The 21,000-nt window shown below is 43.9% G+C and overlaps 1 protein-coding gene across 5 annotated transcripts in view; it reads right to left on the reverse strand.

The window, feature by feature from the left end:
• Positions 1–21,000, reverse strand: part of EVC2 (EvC ciliary complex subunit 2) — a 147,265-nt gene that overhangs the window by 13,980 nt on the left and 112,285 nt on the right. For 3 of the 5 annotated variants that reach the window (XM_014344566.4, XM_055111173.2, XM_034951914.3), the window contains exons 17-18: positions 8,718–8,945; positions 339–553 (exon numbers count right to left, since the gene is read on the reverse strand). In XM_014344566.4, coding sequence (XP_014200052.4) covers positions 339–553; positions 8,718–8,945 — 443 coding nt within the window. The remainder of the gene's footprint in view (positions 1–338; positions 554–8,717; positions 8,946–21,000) is intronic. The other 2 variants (XM_063603687.1, XM_063603686.1) reach the window with 1 other exon arrangement.

Here is a 21,000-nt window from a genome sequence, read left to right on the forward strand (position 1 = left end):
TGATTATGTCAGATGTTTCCAAGAAGGAAAGCTGGGGGAAGGGTACATGGCACTCTGCCTACTATCTTTGCAACTTCTTGTGAGTCTATATTTCAAAATAAAAAGTTTAAAAATATTACGTTTGGTAAAACTTCAATGATATTAAATTTAAAAAAGAAGGGCATCAGGGAAGAAAGAGTATGCTACAAAGCCAGCAGCTCGTGTTGGAGCAATGGGATGACACCTTAGGCAAGAGGGTGAGAGCCCAGGTGGGTACGGGTGGGCTGAGTTGGAGATGCCAGGTTCTCCAGGACTGCTGGGGACTAATATCTTTGAGTGCTATGGGGCACACAGCGTACCACTGCTGATGTTGCTCCAGTAATGTCTGGCTCTTGCTCAGGGCTTGCTGCAGGACAGTAGAGACCTGCCTTTCAGAATCCACCTCCCCAGGTTCGTTCAGAATCCCGGGCCCATCGGCCACCCACTGCTGCCAGCTCGCCAGGGCTTGCTGCTGCTGGGCCGCCTCCTGCTGCACCAGCTGGTCCTCCAGCTTCCTCTCCAACTCCTGGAGCTCCTACACAAGGAAGGGGCAGAGGGTAAGCACCACTGCACAAGGCGGGTGGGGTGGAGGACAAAATCTGACCTCCTGGGTGTCTTGCTACAAGTCTGGCATGACTCTGTCTTGTTAGGTTCCCCATCCAGCTGTGCCACAGGGTGCAATGTGAGTGCACCACGATCTCTCACCCCTGTGTCACCTCCATGCCTCCACATAGGCCGTTCCCTCCACCTGCAGTGCCTTTCTCTGTCTGCCTGACCAATCCCCAGTCTTCTTTCACCCCTCTGCTTAAGAAGAAACTCCTTGGTGAAGGGCTCCTCAGCGAAAGGATCCCTGAGTTCCTTGGGAGACGCAGATGCCCTCTCCTCATGTGCCCACTCACTACCCCTTGCATGCACTCCGTTTCCTGTCACCTGAAATCACTGTCCTGTGCCTTTCTGCTACAGTGTGAGCTCTTTGAGGGCAGGGCTGTGTCTCCTTCTCCCTGCCTGCAAAGTGCCTGGTGGCTGGCACCTGTCATTGCATATGGTGGGGTATCTGCATGCACCCAGCATGGACGAAAGCCAGGCTGGAACACAGCAACTATGGCTAACACCACCAGTACCATCAGGGTGCCGAGCACTGCTCTGTGTACTTTTCATACGTGAGTCTCACTGAACACTTACAACAATCCTTCAGAATACATACTCTTAATTCTCTTGCTTTATAGGTAAAGAAACTGAGGCAGACAGAGTTAAATTAATTTGTCAGATGATGTAACTATTGAATGGCAGATCCTGAATTTCAAGCCAGGCTAGCTGGCTCTGAAATTGCAGTCTTAACCACTAGGCTACATTGTCTCTCCTTGGCCAAACAGAAGTAATCTGCATTCTTAGGCCACCAGGATTAGATAATCTCACACAAGAAACTGTCCACAGCCTGCTTCGGTGGGTTGTGGGCGGAGGCAGGAGGGCCCCAGGCCTTGGAGAATGCAGGCGCATTTAACCCAGTATTTACCAGACTGGTCAGTACTATAATTAGGACTGGAAGGTGGACAGGGTGTTAAATCCTAAGAGGCCTTGGTTGGACTTCACCGTGGGAGGGTGGTCCTTGATCCTCCTAAATAGGTACAAAATGGTCTAATTTTCTGCAGAGAGGCCAAAGCTTGCATCAAACACTCAAAAGGGTCTCAAAGCCCCCTAAAGACTCTGAAACACTATTCAAGAACCATGACAGAAGAAAATCCGCCAGAGATAGACTACATCTCTCTATAGCATGGACGCCATCGCATGGAGAACCTTCTATCCCACCCAAGCATTTGGGTGCTGGGCCTTCGAGAACACCTGAGCAGGGCTCCTAGCATGCTGAGATGTGGGACTATGACCATCCCTCTCGCTGCAGCATCCCACAAGGAAACACAGCCCAGTGGAGTTCCAGCAGTGTATGCTGTCATGCTGTCAGCATGGCCAGGAGCTGGAGACAGAGACCCCACGTCTACCCAGATGCCAGCCCCAGCCCACCTCGAGAAGGGAGGGTCACACCTGAGCCTGTCTGTGTCATCAGAGGAACGGTGGAACACACAGAGCTTTTCAAGCACCAGGAGAGCCCTGGTTAGGAATGGAATATAAGGTGGAAATGTGTCCCACGGTTTATAATCTGCTGATGGTGTCCCCAAACCCCTGCACCCTTACACCTGCCTGCCACCTGGAACAACTTGAATCCAAAACTTGGTTCTGGAATTGTCTTCCCTAATAGCTGATTTCCTCGCCAGATTTTAAATGCTGAGGTCAGGGACTCAGGAGCATCGTTGACATGTTCTCCTTTCTCCCCAGCAGTCAGCACAGTGCATAGCTCATCAAAGAAGAAACAGGAACAATAACAACAATGATGATGATGATGGGGATGACAGCAGCTGGCATTTACTGAATGCCAATATGGTGCCAGATTGTATCAGCAGATTATAAAAGTTACATGAATTAGTTTGTTTAATCTTCACAAAATAACACAAGATAGGAATTTTTCATCATCTAATTTTATGTATAAGGTAACTGAGGCAAGAGAGTATAACGAAATCTCCTGAAATCACAGAGCTGGTCAAGAGGCAGAGTCAGGGGTGATTTCAGGTGTCTCTGACTCTGGGTCCTATCACTCAGCTCTAATGCCCCTAGTAATCACTCCACAGATACCTGCTGAATGAATGAATACATAGATGTTGATGATGGATGGATGGAAGTGTGGATGGAGGGAGAGAAAAGGGAAGGAGGGGAAGAAAGACACACACAGAAACGGGGAGAGAGAGAGAGATAATAGATTGGGGGATTCAGGGGTGAATGAGACATGAAAACTCACTGTCTAGTGAGGGAGAGACTCATGTCAACAGTTGCAGAGATGGGAAATGCCATCATCTGCTTCGGGACGGAGGGTTACGGGAGCTGGAAGAGACCACCTCTGCCAGAGGGAATCATGGATGGCTTCACAGAGGAAGTAACATTTGGGTTTGTCTTAGAATATATATAGGAGTTTGCAAGGAGGTAGAGCAGAAGCATTCTAGGCAGAGATCCTTCAAAGGGACCCATGCCGGAATGTGTCTCCAATGCTCAGGGGGCAGCAAGAAGGTCCAGGGGCTAAAATGGAGGATCTGAGAGAGGGAGTGGTGAAAGGTGGGATTTTTAAATGTAGAGCTGGGGATGGGGCTGTGAATCATCACTTTTATTTTTCAGAAACATCCCCTTGGCCACCGTGCAGGGGGGTAACTAGAGTAGGGAGAAAGGGAGGTAGGCAGAAATTGAGATTAGGACAGGAACATGGGCTTTGGAGGCAGGTTTAAAGTCTGCTTTTCAGCTGTGGGACCTTGGTGAAATGGTTTAACCTTCCTAAGCCTCAGCTCTTTCATCTGTAGAATAGGTATGAAAATGTCATGGGATGGACATGCTTTGGACATAATGAGAGCTCCACTGATGCTGGTTAATATCAAGGTTATTTCTGTTGTTCCGGTCTAGATACATCAGACTAGTGAAGCTGGGCAGCGAAAGGTGGAAAGCAGAAAGCTCAGGCAGAATCAACAGATGGTGGCCAGTGGTCCATAGGGAGAAAGGCAGAGGGAAGATCAGAAGATGCCGAGGCTGGGCGTGGTAGCTCACGCCTGTAACCCCAGCACCTTGGCAGGCCAAGGTGGGAGGATCACTTGAGGTCAGGAGTTCGAGACCAGCCTGGCCAACATGGTGAAGCCTTGTCTCTACTAAAAATACAAAATTAGCTGGGCACGATAGTGCATGCCCATAGTCCCAGCTACTCGGGAGGCTGGGGGAGGACAATCAATTGAACCCAGGAGGTGGAGGTTGCAGTGAGCTAAGATCACACCACTGCACACCAGCCTGGGTGACAGTGACTCTGTCTCAAAACAATAAACAAAGAAGAAGAGGAAGATGCCAAGTGAGGCTTGGGAAAGTAAACACACAGCAATTTAAACTGAAATGCAAAAACAGTGGGTACCATTTGTTTGGGGTCACATTATCTGTTAGGAGTAAGTCCAACCCATTTAAATTTGCCTATCACTGTCACTTGGCCTTCTGATCCAACTGAGCCTTGCATATGTTCCAATTTTGCAAAATGAGTCTAAATCTTTCATCAGATGAGGTGCACTTGATACAGTTTTCTTAGGAGTAATTTCTTCCAAAGCATTCTATTTCATGCTTTTTTAATTCTCCTGAATGTTTAACAGCCTAAAAGCCCATTCCCAATAGGAAAGTGGTTTACACAGAATGAGCAAATTGCAGAATGCAAGTCTAATATCTGGAACAAAACAACAGGCTTGTCTTCATTTCAAATGCAAACTCAAATAAGAGTGTATCATATGCATTGCCGTAACACTCATTTAAGAATACGGCATCATCTGATTTATCAGCTGTTCCCCACTCAGGACACATTAACTCTCTGTTCTAAACAAACTAGAGGTAGGAGTTACTCAAAAGAGTTTTAGGATAAAATCGAAAATGTAAGTGTTGTACTCTCCAATTATTATACTAATAGAAATCAGTGTGGTCTCAAGTAAAAAGCACAACTATGTGTTTTAGGGCTGTACTGAGGGTGTTTCTTGGGCACTTAGGATGAGCAGATGAATCATGCACTGGAGGCTAAATGTTCCTGGTGTCTCACTCTGCCCCTAACTCACTAAATGACCTTGGACCTGGTCTTCCCTCTGCAGGCTCTATTAGGGCAGTGATCCGCCTCCACGCTAATCACCTCGAGTGTAACACTTGCTGTGGGCTTTGGCTAAGTACTCTGTGGAGGTTTCCTCCTATTATTAATTTGCTACAGAGTTTTATCTTGAATGGGTGTTAAATTCAATTAAAGACTGATATGGTTTGGATTTGTGTCCCCGCTTAAATCTCATGTTGAATTGTAATCCCCAGTGTTGGACGTGAGGCCTGCTGGAAGGTGATTGGATCATTGGGGTGGATCCTTCATGAATGGTTTAGCGCCATCCCTTTGGTGCTGTTCTTATGATAGTGAGTGAGTTATAGTGAGATCTGGTTGTTTAAAACTGTGTAGCACCTCCTCCATTCTCTCTTCCTTTTGCTCCAGCCAAGTAAGATGTGCCTCTTTTCCCTCTGCCTTCTGCCATAATTGTAAGTTTCCTGAGGTTTCCACAGAAGCTGAGCAGATGCATGATGCTTCCTGTACAGCCTGCAGAATCATGAGCCAATTAAACCTCCTTTCCTTACAAATTACCTAGTCTCAGGTATTTCTTTATAGCAATGTGAGAACAGACTAATACAGAAAATTGGTACTGAGGAGTGGACATTTCTACAACAATACTTGAAAATGTGAAAGCAGCCTTGGAATTGGGTAACCAAAGGAGACTGGAAGAGTGTGGAGGGCTCAGAAGAAGACAGAAAGATGAGGGAAAGTTTGGAACTTCCTAGAGACTTGTTACATTGTTGTGACCAAAATGCTGATTGTGATATGGACAATGAATTCTAGGCTGAGGAGGTCTCAGATGGAGATGAGGAACTCATTGGGAACTGGAGTAAAGGTCACTTTTGCCATGCTTTAGCAAACAGACTGGTGGCATTGTGCCCCTACTCCAGAGATCTGTGGAATTTTTAATTTGAGAGTGATGATTTAGGGTATCTGCTGGAAGAAATATCTAAGCAGCAAAGCATTCAAGATGTAACCTGGCTGCTTCTAACAACCTATGTTCATAGGTGTGAGCAAAGAAATGACCTGAAACTGGACCTTATATTTAAAAGGGAAGCAGAGTGTAAAAGTGTGGAAAATTTGCAGCCCACCATAGCCAAGTGAATGGGAAACAGAAGGCTTTTCAGAGAACTTCAAGGCAGCCCTTTAATCACAGTCCCAGAGGCCTAGGAGGGAAGAATGGTTTCCTGGGCCAGGCCCAGTGCCCCACTGCCCTGTGCAGCCTTGGGACCCTGCTCCCTGCATCCAGCCTCAGCTCAAAGGACCCCAGGTGTAGCTTGGACCACTGCTCAGAAGATGCAAACTGTAAGCCTTGGCAGCTTCCATGTGGTGTTAAGCCTGCAGGTGCACAGAATGAAAGAGTTGGGTCTTGGGAGCCTCCGCCTAGATTTCAGAGGATATATGGAAAAGTCACAATGTCCAGGCAGAAGCCTTCTGCAGGGGCAGAGCCCTCATGGAGAACCTCTGCTAGGGCAGTGTGGAGGGGAAATGTGGTGTTGGAGCCCCCACACAGAGTCCCCATTGAGACACTGCCTAGTGGAGCTGTGATAAGGGGGCTGCTATCCTCTAGATTCTGGAATGATAGATCCACTGACAGCTTGTATCCTGTGCCTAGAAATATTGCAGGCACTCAACACCAGCCCTTGAGAGCATCTGTTGGGGCTAAATCCTCCAAAGTCACAGGGGCTGAGCTGCCCAAGGCTTTGGGAGCCCATCCCTTGGACCAGCATGTTCTGAATATGAGACATGGAGTCAAAGGAGATTGTTTTGGAGCTTTAAGATTTGATGACTACCATCCTGCATTTCAGACTTGCCTGGGGCCTATAGCCCCTTTCTTTTGGCCAATTTCTCCTTTTTGGAACAGGAATATTTACCCAATGCCTGTAACTCCATTGCATCACTGGAAGTAACTAACTTGTTTTTTAATTTATAGGCTCATAGGTGGAATGGACTTATAATTGTCTCAGATGAGACTTTGGACTTTGGACTTTTGAGTTAATGCTGGAATGAGTTAAGACTCTAGGGGACTGTTGGGAAGGCATGATTATATTTTGAAATGTGAGAAGAACATGGTATTTGGGTGGGACTACATCTCATGTCGAATTGTAATCCCCAGTGTTGCAGGTGGAGCTTGGTGGGAGGTGACTGGATCACGGGGGTCCTTCATGAATTGTTTAGCACAATCCCTTCGGTGCTGTCCTCTTGATGGAGTTATTATGAGATCTGGTTGTTTAAAAGTGTGTGGCACCTCCCCCTACTTCTCTTCCTCCTGCTCTGGCTATGTAAGACATGCCTGCTTCCCCTTCACCTTCTACCATGATTGTAAGTTTCCTGAGTCCTCCCCAGAAGCTGGGCAGATGCATCAGGCTTCCTGTATAGCCTGTGGAACCATAAGCCAATTAAACCTCTTTCCTTTATAAATTACCCAGTCTCAGGGTATTTCTTATAGCAATGCAAGAACAAACTAATATAAAGACATATTCTCTATATACTAAAATGATCACGAGTCACTCCCCTTTAATTTGTTAACCAGGTGAATTTTGTAAATGGATGTTTTAATGTTAAACCAACCTTATATTTCTAGAATAAACCCAACCTGTCCATAATGTATTAATTTTTTATAGATGGCTGTATTCTGCTATTCTGTTTTCAAATGGTACATCTATGTTCACATGCAAGATTGAAGTATAATTGTTCTTTCTGGTACTGTTCATGTCTGGTTTTGGTGTTAAAGTTATCTGGCATGATAAAATGAGTTGAGGAATATTCCCTATTTTTCTAATACAAGGAATAATTCATATATGAGACTGGCAAAATACCTTAAACTTTGGCAATGCTCATCTACAAAACTACTGGAGTTGGGTGTCTTTTGTGTGGTTTGGAAGATTTTAAAGTACTGAATCAATTTCTTTCATGGCAAGAGGGTTATCAGACTTTTTTTTTCTACTTGAGCCAATTTTGGTGATTTGCATTTTTCTAGTTTTTGAATTCATTTCAGTTTTTGAATTCATCTGTATAAAGTTGTTCATAACATTCTCTTATTTTAAAAAACTCTACTGCATCTATAGTCATCTTGCTTTTTATACTCTTAATATTGTTGTCTTTTATATTTTTTAATGGTTGCTCTTGCCAAGGGTTTGTATATTTTATTAGACTTTTTTCAAAAAAAAAATCTCTTCACTTTATCAATTCTATGGTAGTTTTGTTTTTTATTTTGTTTATGCTGTACTTCAGAAGAAACACAGTTTTTTTTTTTTTTTTGAGACGGAGTCTTGCTCTGTCTCACCCAGGCTGGAGTGTAGTGGCATGATCTCAGCTCCCTGCAGCCTCCACCTCCTGGGTTCAAGCGATTCTCCTGCCTTAATAACTAAGTAAAGAATTATTAACACTGAAGTGAGAGCATGTCTATTCACAACTTAGTAGCGCTTCCCTCCCCATACTAGGGTTTCAATAAATGTGAGGGGTTTTTTCCTTATTATAAGTAATTATGATAATAATAGATAATAAATGAAATTCTAAAATCTACACATAAAAGACCTAAAATTAGTCACCAAAACAGTTATTACCATAGCTTTTGTTTTACGGATATACCTCTCACATTTTGGAAAGAATGTAGCATGTTGCGATAATGCTAATAATTAGAATTTTTAAAATAATAAATAACCCAACACACTGTTGCATTTAGGATGCTGCTAATAGGAAGATACACTGTTGTCCTCCCTAGCACAATGAAAGAAACAATACTGCCAACGAAACCATGGCACTTGCCAAGTTTCAGAGATGTTAAAATCCAAAAGGGTTGCTTCTCAGAGCAATGAATAGAGCCATCTTTGGTTGAGAGAGTGCAAAGTACTCTCCAAAAAGTCACTTCGTTTAATCCTCACCACAACCCCACAACACAGACAGGACGGGGGTTGCAGCCTGTTTCATAGAGGAAGATGCAGAGGTAGGTACCAGAAAGAACCAGCTCTGTCCCCCTCTCCTTCCCAGTGCCTGCACTCACCCGGCTGTGCGACTCCAGGATCTGTGTGCAGGCCGACTTCGTCAGCATCTCAGATGCACTCAGCTCTTCCAGGAGCAAGTCCTGGATGCTGAGGAGGGCGGTGTAGGCCGACAGAGTCTCGGTCACCCGGGATGCCTTCTGGAACTGCAGAGCAACAAGTGACTGTGCAAAGCCTCCCTCCTGTGCCTCCATCCGCTGCACTCTCTCCCGCAGCAATTCACCTCGAACCTGGGAGGGGACAGGGATGGACCCAAACCCAGAAAGCAGTGAGTAGAGGAGGGTGGAGGAGAACAAACAGCCTTTCAGAGTTCACAGACCTGGGATTCTGAGGACCACCAAAAGTTTACAATGGAGACGCACTGGGAACCTGCAGGGAGCAACATGAGACAAGGCTGTCCCTGCTTATGAAGACGCCGGGGGCTTGGGGAGCCCAGCCATCCTTCATTCCATACGTATCATCCTCAAGAGTCACCTGAGCCCATTGCTCTCCTTCTGAAAACACTTTTAAGTCTCTCCATGTCCTAGAGGATGGAAGTTCAACTCCTTAGCATGGGATCCAAGGAGCTCCCCACCCCAATCCCAGCCAAGGTTCCCCTGGACAGGTCTGGTCTGTTCTTCTGCCCCTACCACACTCGCACATGCACAACTGGGACTTCCCTTCCCAACTGCGCGCTGTGCTCTACACACCATGCGCTTTGTGTCTGTGGTTCGTGCTCTTTGCAATGATTGAAATGTCCTCCCATCCTCCCTTCCTGAAATTCTACTATTTGTCTTTTGGGTCTATAGTTCCTACTGAAGCGGTCTCACTTCTCTGTTTGTTTTGTTCCATGCAGGCTTCAAACCAGGTGCCCAGGGTTTACTTGACCTCAGGCAAATCATTAAGCTCTGCATGCCTACACTTCTTCATCTATAAAGTGGAGAAAATAATTCCATCCAACACACAGAGTTTAGTTTGTTTTTTAACAAAACAGCTTAATAAAGGTATAACTTCTTTACAATAACCTGCACATATTTACAGTACACAATGTGATAAACTTTGACATGTTTCTACCCCTATGAAACCATCGCCACAACCAGGGTAGGGAACACATCCATGTTCTTGGTAATCCCACCTCCTGCCCCCCACTTAGCAACCACTGATGTGCTTTCAGTTACAATTGACGAGTCTGCATTTTCTAGAGTTTTTTTTTTATAAGTGGAATCATACAGTACATATTTTTTTATCTAGCTGTTTTATTTTATTTTATTTTTAGACACAGTCTCGCTCTGTCACCCAAGCTGGAGTGCAGTGGTGCAATCTTGGCTCACTGCAACCTCCACCTCCTGGGTTCAAGTGATTTTCCTGCCTCAGCCTTCTGAGTAGCTGGGATTACAGGCATGCACCACCACACCCAGCTAATTTTTGTAATTTTAGTAGAGATGGGGTTTCACCATGTTGCCCAGGCTGGTCTCGAACTCCTGGCCTCAAGTGATCTACCCACCTCAGCCTCCCAAAGTGCTGGGATTACAGGCGTGAACCACCATGCCTGACCTGTCTAGCTGTTTTGACTGAAAATACTTATTTTGAGATTTACCTTTTACCATCTTCTTCTGGGTTGAGGATCTCTTATGCTTCCCCCTTCCCTCCCTTTGTTGCTTTATTAGCTATAGCTCTGTTTTGTTATTTTAGTGGCTGCTTTAGGGTTTATAGAACACATCTTTGACTTATCCCAGGGTACCTTCAACTGATATTATATCACTTCACATGGAGTACAAGAACCAAAAATAAAATTCTAAGCCCCCCCTCAACCATCTGAATGGACCACTCCTCTCAGCAAGGGGATTCCAAAGTCAACCTGAAAAACCAGTTCAGGCCATGAAGGGAAGGGGGAGCTGAACATGCCTCCTTATACCCTCCTTCCTTTTGGAATTTCAGATAGAACAGACTCTTTAAGTCTCATAAGAAACATTTACAATCTATTCTCTCTGAAGCCTGCTACCTGGAGGCTTCATCTGCATGATAAAACCTTGGTCTCCACAACCCCCTTAGTGTAACCCAGATGTTCCTTTCTATTGACATTAACTCTTTCAACCAATTGCCAATCAGAAAATCTTTTAATCTAACTATGATCTGGAAGCCCCCACTTCAAGTTGTCCCACTTTTCTGGACCAAACCAATGTACATCTTACATGTATTGATTGGTGTCTCATGCCTCCCTAAAATGTATAAAATCAAGCTGTGCCCCAACCACCTTGGGCACATGTCATCAAGACCTCCTCAGGCTGTGTCATGGGTGTGTCCTTAACCTTGGCAAAATAAATTTTCTAAATTGATTGAGATCTGTCTCAGATACTTTTGGCTTACACACATTATGCTAATTTACTCCCATTTCTTGCTTCCTGGTCTTTGTGCTTTTTCTGTCACACATTTAATTGTACATATGTTAAAAACGTCACACTCCTTTGTTACTATTTTCATTGAAATAAGTCAATCAATCTTTAAAATTTTCTTCTATTGAAGTGAAATGCACATAACATAAAATTCACTACTTTAAAGTCAACAATTAAGTGACATTTAGGATTGAGTAGCCCCCACCTCTATTTAGTCTGAGAACATTTTCACCACCCCTAAAGCAAAAGCAAACCCCACACCTCTTAAGCAATTATTCCCCAGTCCTCCCACCCCCAAGTCCTTGGCAACTACCAATCTTCTGTTTCTATGATTTTCCTTATTCTGGATATTTCATACAAATGGAACTACAGAAGAACAACCTTTTGTGTCTGGCTTCTTTTACTTCTCATAATGTTTTCAAAGTTCATCTACTTGTTGTATCAAAACTTCATTTCCTTTTTATGGCTGCATCGTATTCCACTGGATGGACAATCAGTCAATTTTTGGAAGATTTTTAAAATTAAAAGAGAATCTAACATAAGTACCCATGTAGTTACCGTTCCCATTACTCATTTTTTTGTGTGGTTCTGTAGCGGGAAGAGCCGCAGACAAAACCCCTCAGACACCGAGTTAAAGAAGGAAGGGGTTTATTTGGCCAGGAGCATAGACAAGACTCCTGTCTCAAGAGCTGAGCTCCCCGAGTGAGCAATTCCTGTCCCTTTTAAGGGCTCACAACTCTAAGGGGGTCCGTGTGAGAGGGTCGTGATTGATTGAGCAAGCAAGGGGTATGTGACTGGGGGCTGCACACACCGGTAATTAGAAAGGAACTGAACAGGACAGGGATCTTCACAGTGCCTTTTTTATGCAAATAACCAATTAGATCAGGGGTCAATCTTCAACTACCAGGCCCAGGGTGTGGCGCCGGGCTGTCTGCTTGTGGATTTCATTTCTGCCTTTTAGTTTTTACTTCTTCTTTCTTTGGAGGCAGAAATTGGGCATAAGACAATATGAGGGGTGGTCTCCTCCCTCAGTTCTAGATTTCTATCTGTTATGAAAATCCTTCTGCCTGATTTCCTATAACATTTCTTGCAGTATGCATCTCCTAGTAAGGAAAACTTTCAGCATTGTAAGTCTAAAAAAATTTATTTCACCTTCATTCTTGAAAGATATATTTTCTGAATAAAGAATTTTAGGTGGCAGTTTTCCTCGTTGTTTTGAAGACACTGCTCCATGGTCTTCTCACTTGCATTATTTGAAATGAGAAATCGGCTGTCAACCTGCTCTTTGCTTTGTAGGGTACATAATGTATCTTCTTCCTTTAGCTGCTTTTAAGATTTTCTCTTTATCAATGGTTTGGAGCAATGTGATTATGATGCACCTTGGTAAAATTTTCCTCAAGTTTCTTATGCTTGGGATTCACTGAGCTTCTTAAATCTGTGAGTTTATAGTTGTCATCAAATTAGGCAAAATTTTAGCCGTTAATTCTTCCAATATGTTTTCATCCTTCTTTTTCTCTCTCCTCTTCTCCAGGAATTCCAATTACCCACACATTAGGCCGCCTGAAGTTGTCTCATGGCTCACTGGTACTCTGTTCACTTTTCTCTGTTTTCATTTTAGATAGTTTCTATTGCTATATCTTCAAGCTAATTTTTTTCTGCAATGTCTAATCTGCTGTTAATTCTCACACACGTGTGTGTGTATGTGTGTATATTCAAATCAAACTTCTAGAGAACAAAAATATGTGTGGTATAGATGTAAATATAGACATATAGATATATCTTTTTACATCTTCCATATCTATACTTAACCTTTTTTGAACATATTAAACACAATTATAATGACTGTTTTACCCCATTTATGCTGGAGGTTGCCATTTTTTGTGTGTGAAAAATCAGAACTTGGTGATGCCCTTGAGCAGTACAATATAAATAACTCCCACAAGCTTAGCATTCCAATAATGAAACACTAGGCATAAATGCCATTCTCTGTCAATTCTAACATCTGTGTCAGTTCTGGATTGGTTTCAATTGATTGATTTTTCTCCTCATGAGGAGTTATATTTTCCTGTTTGTCTCATGCCTGGTACTTTTTAACTGAACTACAGACGTTGTAAATTCTACCTTGTTGGGTCCTGGATATTTTTGTGTTTCTATAATTATTCAGCTTTGTTCTGAGATGCAGTTAAGCTACTTGGAAACAGGCTAATCTTTTGGGTTATGTTTTTAAGCTCTTTTACATGGGACTAGCATAGGGCTCATTATTTCCATTGCCGAGGCAAGACCTTTTTGAGTGCTATATTTGATGTCCTCTGAATTGAGGCTTTCTAGTTTGGCTGGAAGGAACTGTCACTATCCCCAACCTGGTGTAAATGCTGAGTACTCTTCTAAATATTTTGGGTGGTCTTTCCCCTAGCTTTGAGCAATTTTCTTCCATGGAAGTGCTGCGCAGGTCTCAGCAGAATACTCAAGAGGACCCAGTAGACACCTCTGGAGTTTTCTCTGTGCAGCTCTTTCTTTTCTGGGATTCTGTCCTGTGAAATCTACCTGACTTGGCTTCCCCAAATTCTTAGCTTTGTCTCTTTTACTCAAAGGGTCTACCATAGTAGACCTGCTGGGTTCCTTCTTGCTGTGCCTCAGCCTGGAAACCCTTTTAGGGCAGTAAGCTGGGACAATGACGGGGTGAATTCCTTTATTTTTTATTTCTTAGGGATCAGTTTTGTCTGCTGTCCAGTGTCCTGAAAATCACTGTTCCATAGATTTTGTTTGTTTTGTTTTAGGTAAGGAGTAATCCTGATACTTTTTATTCTGTCTTGGTCACAAGCAGAAGTCCCTCATAGGGTTATTCGGATTATTAATAATCTAATACTGTTAAGTGCTCAGAACAGTGCCTGACAGATTGGAGTGTTTAACAAATGTTGCCGTTGTCCTCCTTGTTGGTGGTGCTGGTGTTAATACTCTTATTACCTAAGGTGGAATATGGTGGGTTCCATAAGGGAGGTCTGTATATGGTGCTACGTGGTTTAGAGAAAAGAGAAGGTGGAGGGGTCAGGGAAAGTCATGACAATATTGGCATTTGAAGCAGATACTGAAGGATCCAGGCATTCAGGAAGAGGAACAGCATGACCAGAGGCACTGAGGCAGGGGGCCCTACAGAGACTTGTGAGGCTGAATTAGATAAAAGCTAAGAGGGAATGTGGGAGACGAAGCCATAAAGGCGTGGGAGAGAAGAACCCATACTGCAGAGGCCCTGAATTGTCAGGGACAAGAAGGCAGAGCTTCCCCTCAGACAGTGAGAAGGGCAAGAGAGCTGGATGTCCCTGAACAGGAAAAAGTTGAGTGATGGGCAAGGCATGGCAAGAATTGGGTAAGAGGTGATCAATAAAAATAAAATTCTAAGCCCCCTAACTGACTGAATGGGCCTCCTGTTGGCCAAGGAGACCCCAGAAAAACCTTGGAAGTTGAGTTCCCAGCCATAATGGGATGGGAGGTTAGACACACCTTGCTACACCCCCTCCCTCACTAACCATCATTAGGTTTTCTTCCCTAAGCGCTAAACAGAAACCAGCTCTTCCAAAAGACTCCACCACGATATCAACCAACTGCCTGACACTGCCCCTCCTTTTTGCTGTTTTGACAAAGCAACCAACCAGCATTCCTTCCAGATAACACACACTGACCACACAGTGGTTCTGGACAGTCTATGGAGGATGCTCAGTGAGGGTTTTAGTGTCCTCTTCTTCACATTTTGATGTCAGAAGGTAGACAACACCACCCTTAGATCATGCTAGCACCACCATTTTTTTGTACATGGGACCTGTATTAGTCCATATTTATGCTGCTATAAAGAACTGCCTAAGAGTGAGTAATTTATAAAGAAAAGAGATTTAATTGCCTCCCCAGCCGTCAGGAAACTTATAGTCATGGCAGAAGGGGAAGCAAACACATCCTTCTTCACATGGCAGCAGCAAGAAGTGCCAAGCAAAAGGGGGAAAAGCCCCTTACAAAACCACCAGATCTCATGAGAACTCACTCACTATCACGAGAACAGCATGAGGGTAACTGCCCCCATGATTAAGTTACCTCTCACTAGGTCCTACCAATGACACACATGGGGATTATGTAAACTACAATTCAAGACGAGATTGGGTGGAGACACAGGACCCATGAAGGGGCATGAAGCTCAATGACACTTGTGCATGTTTCTCCTTTCATAAATATTCATGACTCCTCCTATAGCTTATTATATATACATATTAAGCCACCCTATTTAGCATAAATTCCTGTTTCCTTTGCCCCTTTCTCTAAGTGCCTGTTTTCAGCTTCTAACCAGAGGCTATGCTTCCTAGCCCGTCAGAAGGGCCACTCTGCAGGCTACAACCCATTATGAGAAATAAAGGTCTCCTTCCCAAATTTATGAACATCATCATGCTTCAGCTGACAGAAGTCTTCCTTATTACATGCCTGCCATGCACTAGGGTTTTCATGTTATCCTTGTGTGGTCTCCATCTTCCCCTCTTGGGTGGGTGGGTGGTGGTCCAAGTGTCCCATAAGACCCAGACCCCTGCAGAGGTGCAGAGCAGAGGGCAGAATGAGGCGGCCGTAAGGGAAAGCTGAAGATTTATTTATGTAAATGCATGCATAAATGTGGGTGAAGTTTAAAGCCTTTCGTACATACTATATGAACAACATGGACAGTGAAATTAAAAAGAAAAAAAAAAGCTTCTCCAAAATTCTTTTTTCTTCTTTGGAAAGCTTAGTTTGTTAGTTCCAGCACCATGAGAATGTGTCTCTAGAGAGGGTTTTAATCCTTTGTCTAGAAGAAATCCTGGGAAACAACACAGATTTGCATTTCTATGAGGTACTAATGACAGGCTTCATTAAATATTCAAGCCACTGAGAATGATACAAATTCATTTGCAAAATGATATGCTGCTAAATACTCTTTAAACGAGAAGTTCAAACAACTTCTTACTACTTTTCCCTGACAACATGTGGATTTCAAAGGAAAAGTTTTTTCTATGCATTATAATGTCCTTTAAACATATAATAAAGTCTACCTGTGTCAACCAGCAGAGAGTTATTGGGATTCTAAAGAGTTTAACAAATCACACCTCTCCTTGCCCAGGTTTGGAAACAAATACAGCTAGATGCAAGGGTGAGCTAGCTAGGTGCCTAATGTCAGCTTTCATATTGATGAAAACTAGATTGGAGAATGTGGCTCACATCTGTATCCAAACAAATTCACAACCCCCAAGAGCAGGCCTCCTTACCAAATTCATCACTTAAAAAACAGATAAAAGGGGCTTCCTACAGGAATGCTGGCTCCCAGAGAGGAGGGGGCTGAGCTGAACCTGTCCTATTCCTTCTTTAATCACAAATGCCCTCCTTGGAGAAAAGTGGGCCAAGCGATGGAGAATCTAGCGGTGCCACTAGCAACAACCTCCAGTGGCAAAAGAGGCATTGAGAGAGGTCTTATTGTTACAGTAGGTAACTAGTCAGACATGAGCAGGGCAAGAGAGAGCCCCGCCAAATACCAGGAATGTCAGGTGGCCATCAGGTGATGGTCAAGTGGTTGTTAATTGCCTCTTTAAAATAATAATTGGTTGCAGCTGGTGCCAGGGAAAAGCAGTCTCCCAACAGATAGTAAAAACCTGAAATTGGTGATCAGCAGCTTCCCGATAAGAACTCAGGAGCTGGGCAAGTGGGCTCACACATGTGCATTAAGAGGCAAAATGGCAGAGTATAACTAGTATATCATCTTCTAGGAACATTCTACTGCTAAGGAAGAACGTCTCAAGTGAGCATGTGCACAACTTCTGTAAAAACACTGCATATGTGGCTCCTCCCAAGTGCTGGCAGGTCACTGTGCATGTGAACAGCCCACCCCATGGGAAGAAACACGGGAGAAGGGATGTGATATGGTTTGGCTGTGTCCCCACCCAAATCTCATCTTGAACTGTAGTTCTCATAATCCCCACGTGTCACAGGAGGTAACTGAATCATGGGGGTGATTACCTCCATGCTGTTCTCCTGAGAGTGAGTGAGTTCTCATGAGATCTGATGGTTTTATAAGGGATATTTCTCCCTCTTTGCTCTACACTTCTCCTTGCTGCTGCCATATGAAGAAGGATATGTTTGCTTCCCACTTCTGCCATGATTGTAAGTTTCTTGAGGTCTCCCCAGCCCTGCGGAACCGTGAATCAATTAAACCTCTTTCCATTATAAGTCACCCCGTCTCGGGTATGTCCTTATAGTAGTGTGAGAATGGACTAATACAGGATGCAACCCTCCAGAAGTATGCCAATGTATAAAACCTCAAGTCAAAAGTTAAGCTATGCAGTTGGTCTCTCAAGTCACCTGCCTGCCCTTCGTTGAAGTGTGAGTTACTTCCTTTTCTTCCTGCTCTAAAGCTTTTCAATAAACATTTACTCCTGTTTGAAAACTTGCCTCAGTTTCTTTCTGTCTTATGCTCCTTGGTTAAATTCTTTCTTCTTAGGAGGCGAGAATTAAACTTGCCACAGATTCGTACAGATTTGCTGCTGGTAACATTATCAAGAAACTCGCATCCAAACATTGGGAGAATAAGGCTAAAGAAACGCTGCTGAAATATAAATGCGCATTTAAAGATTCCCATTCTAGGGGGTGGAGCCAAGATGGCCGAATAGGAACAGCTCCGGTCTACAGCTCCCAGGGTGAGCGACGCAGAAGATGGGTGATTTCTGCATTTCCATCTGAGGTACCGGGTTCATCTCACTAGGGAGTGCCAGACAGTGGGCGCAGGTCAGTGGGTGCAGTGCACCGTGCGCGAGCCAAAGCAGGGCGAGGCATTGCCTCACTCGGGAAGCGCAAGGGGTCAGGGAGTTCCCTTTCCTAGTCAAAGAAAGGGGTGACAGATGGCACCTGGAAAATCAGGTCACTCCCAGCCTAACATTGCGCTTTTCCGACGGGCTTAAAAAACGGCTCACCAGGAGATTATATCCCGCACCTGGCTTGGAGGGTCCTACGCCCACGGAGTCTCGCTGATTGCTACCACAGCAGTTTGACATCGAACTGCAAGGTGGCAGCGAGGCTGGGGGAGGGGCACCCGCCATTGCCCAGGCTTGCTTAGGTAAACAAAGCAGCCCAGAAGCTGAAACTGGGTGGAGCCCACCACAGCTCAAGGAGGCCTGCCTGCCTCTGCAGGCTCCACCTCTGGGGCAAGGCACAGACAAACAAAAAGACAGCAGTAACTTCTGCAGGCTTATATGTCCCTGTCTGACAGCTTTGAAGAGAGCAGTGGTTCTCCCAGCACGCAGCTGGAGATCTGAGAATGGACAGACTGCCTCCTCAAGTGGGTCCCTGACCCCTGACCCCCGAGCAGCCTACCTGGGAGGCACCCCCAAGTAGGGGCAAACTGATACCTCACACGTCAGGGTACTCCTCTGAGACAAAACTTCCAGAGGAACGATCAGACAGCAGCATTTGTGGTCCATGAAAATCCGCTGTTCTGCAGCCACCGCTGCTGGTACCCAGGCAAACAGCATCTGGAGTGGACCTCTAGCAAACTCCAACAGACCTGCAGCTGAGGGTCCTGTCTGTTAGGAGGAAAACTAACAAACAGAAAGGACATCCACACCAAAAACCCATCCGTACATCACCATCATCAAAGACCAAAAGTAGATAAAACCACAAAGATGGGGAAAAAACAGAGCAGAAAAACTGGACACTCAAAAAAGCAAAGCGCCTCTCCTCCTCCAAAGGAACGCAGCTCCTCACCAGCAACGGAACAAAGCTGGAGGGAGGATGACTTTGACAAGTTGAGAGAAGAAGGCTTCAGACGATCAAACTACTCCGAGCTACAGGAGGAAATTCCAACCAAAGGCAAAGAAGTTGAAAACTTTGAAAAAAATTTAGATGAATGTATAACTAGAATAACCAATACAGACAAGTGCTTAAAGGAGCTGATGGAGCTGAAAGCCAAGGCTAGAGAACTACATGAAGAATGCAGAAGCCTCAGGAGCCGATGGGATCAAATGGAAGAAAGGCTATCAGTGATGGAAGACGAAATGAGTGAAATGAAGCAAGAAGGGAAGTTTAGAGAAAAAAGAATAAAAACAAACAAACGAAGCCTCCAAGAAATATGGGACTATGTGAAAAGACCAAATCTACGTCTGATTGGTGTACCTGAAAGTGATGGGGAGAATGGAACCAAGTTGGAAAACACTCTGCAGGATGTTATCCAGGAGAACTTCCCCAATCTAGCAAGGCAGGCCAACATTCAGATTCAGGAAATACAGAGAATGCCACAAAGACACTCCTCGAGAAGAGCAACTCCAAGACACATAATTGTCAGATTCACCAAAGTTGAAATGAAGGAAAAAATGTGAAGGGCAGCCAGAGAGAAAGGTCGGGTTAACCACAAAGGGAAGCCCATCAGACTAATAGCTGATCTCTTGGCAGAAACTCTACAAGCCAGAAGAGAGTGGGGGCCAATATTCAACATTCTTAAAGAAAAGAATTTTCAACCCAGAATTTCATATCCAGCCAAACTAAGCTTCGTAAGTGAAGGAGAAATAAAATACTTTACAGACAAGCAAATGCTGAGAGATTGTGTCACCACCAGGCCTGCCCTAAAAGAGCTCCTGAAGCAAGCACTAAACATGGAAAGGAACAACCGGTACCAGCCACTGCAAAATCATGCCAAATTGTAAAGACCATCGAAGCTAGGAAGAAACTGCATCAACTAACGAGCAAAATAACCAGCTAACATCATAATGGCAGGATCAAATTCACACATAACAATATTAACTTTAAATGTAAATGGACTAAATGCTCCAATTAAAAGACACAGACTGGCAAATTGGATAAAGAGTCAAGACACATCAGTGTGCTGTATTCAGGAAACCCATCTCACATGCAGAGACACACATAGGCTCAAAATAAAAGGATGCAGAAAGATCTACCAAGCAAAGGGAAAACAAAAAAAGGCAGGGGTTGCAATCCTAGTCTCTGATAAAACAGAATTTAAACCAACAAAGATCAAAAGAGACAAATAAGGCCATTACATAATAGTAAAGGGATCAATTCAACAAGAAGAGCTAACTATCCTAAATATATATGCACCCAATACAAGAGCACCCAGATTCATAAAGCAAGTCCTGAGTGACCTACAAAGAGAGTTAGACTCCCACACAATAATAATGTGACACTTTAACACCCCACTGTCTACATTAGACAGATCAACAAGACAGAAAGTTAACAAGGATACCCAGGAATTGAACTCAGCTCTGCACCAAGCGGACCTAACAGACATCTACAGAACTCTCCACCCCAAATCAACAGAATATACATTTTTCTCAGCACCACACCACACCTGTTCCAAAATTGACCACATACTTGGAAGTAAAGCTCTCCTCAGCAAATATAAAAGATCAGATATTATAATAAACTGTCACTCAGACCACAGTGCAATCAGACTAGAACTAAGGATTAAGAAACTCACTCAAAACCGCTCAACTACATGGAAACTGAACAACCTGCTCCTGGATGACTACTGGGTACATAACAAAATGAAGGCAGAAATAAAGATGTTCTTTGAAACCAAGGAGAACAAAGAAACAACATACCAGAATCTCTGGGACACATTCAAAGCAGTGTGTAGAGGGAAATTTATAGCACTAAACGCCCACAAGAGAAAGCAGGAAAGATCCAAAATTGACACCCTAACATCACAATTAAAAGAACTAGAGAAGTAAGAGCAAACACATTCAAAAGCAAGCAGAAGGCAAGAAATAACTAAAATCAGAGCAGAACTGAAGGAAATAGAGACACAAAAAACCCTTCAAAAAATTAATGAATCCAGGAGCTGGTTTTTTGAAAGGATCAACAAAATTGATAGACCGCTAGCAAGACTAATAAAGAAGAAAAGAGAGAA

The sequence above is a fragment of the Pan paniscus genome, chromosome 3 (genome assembly GCF_029289425.2).
Source record: "Pan paniscus chromosome 3, NHGRI_mPanPan1-v2.0_pri, whole genome shotgun sequence".
Classification (NCBI taxonomy): domain Eukaryota; kingdom Metazoa; phylum Chordata; class Mammalia; order Primates; family Hominidae; genus Pan; species Pan paniscus.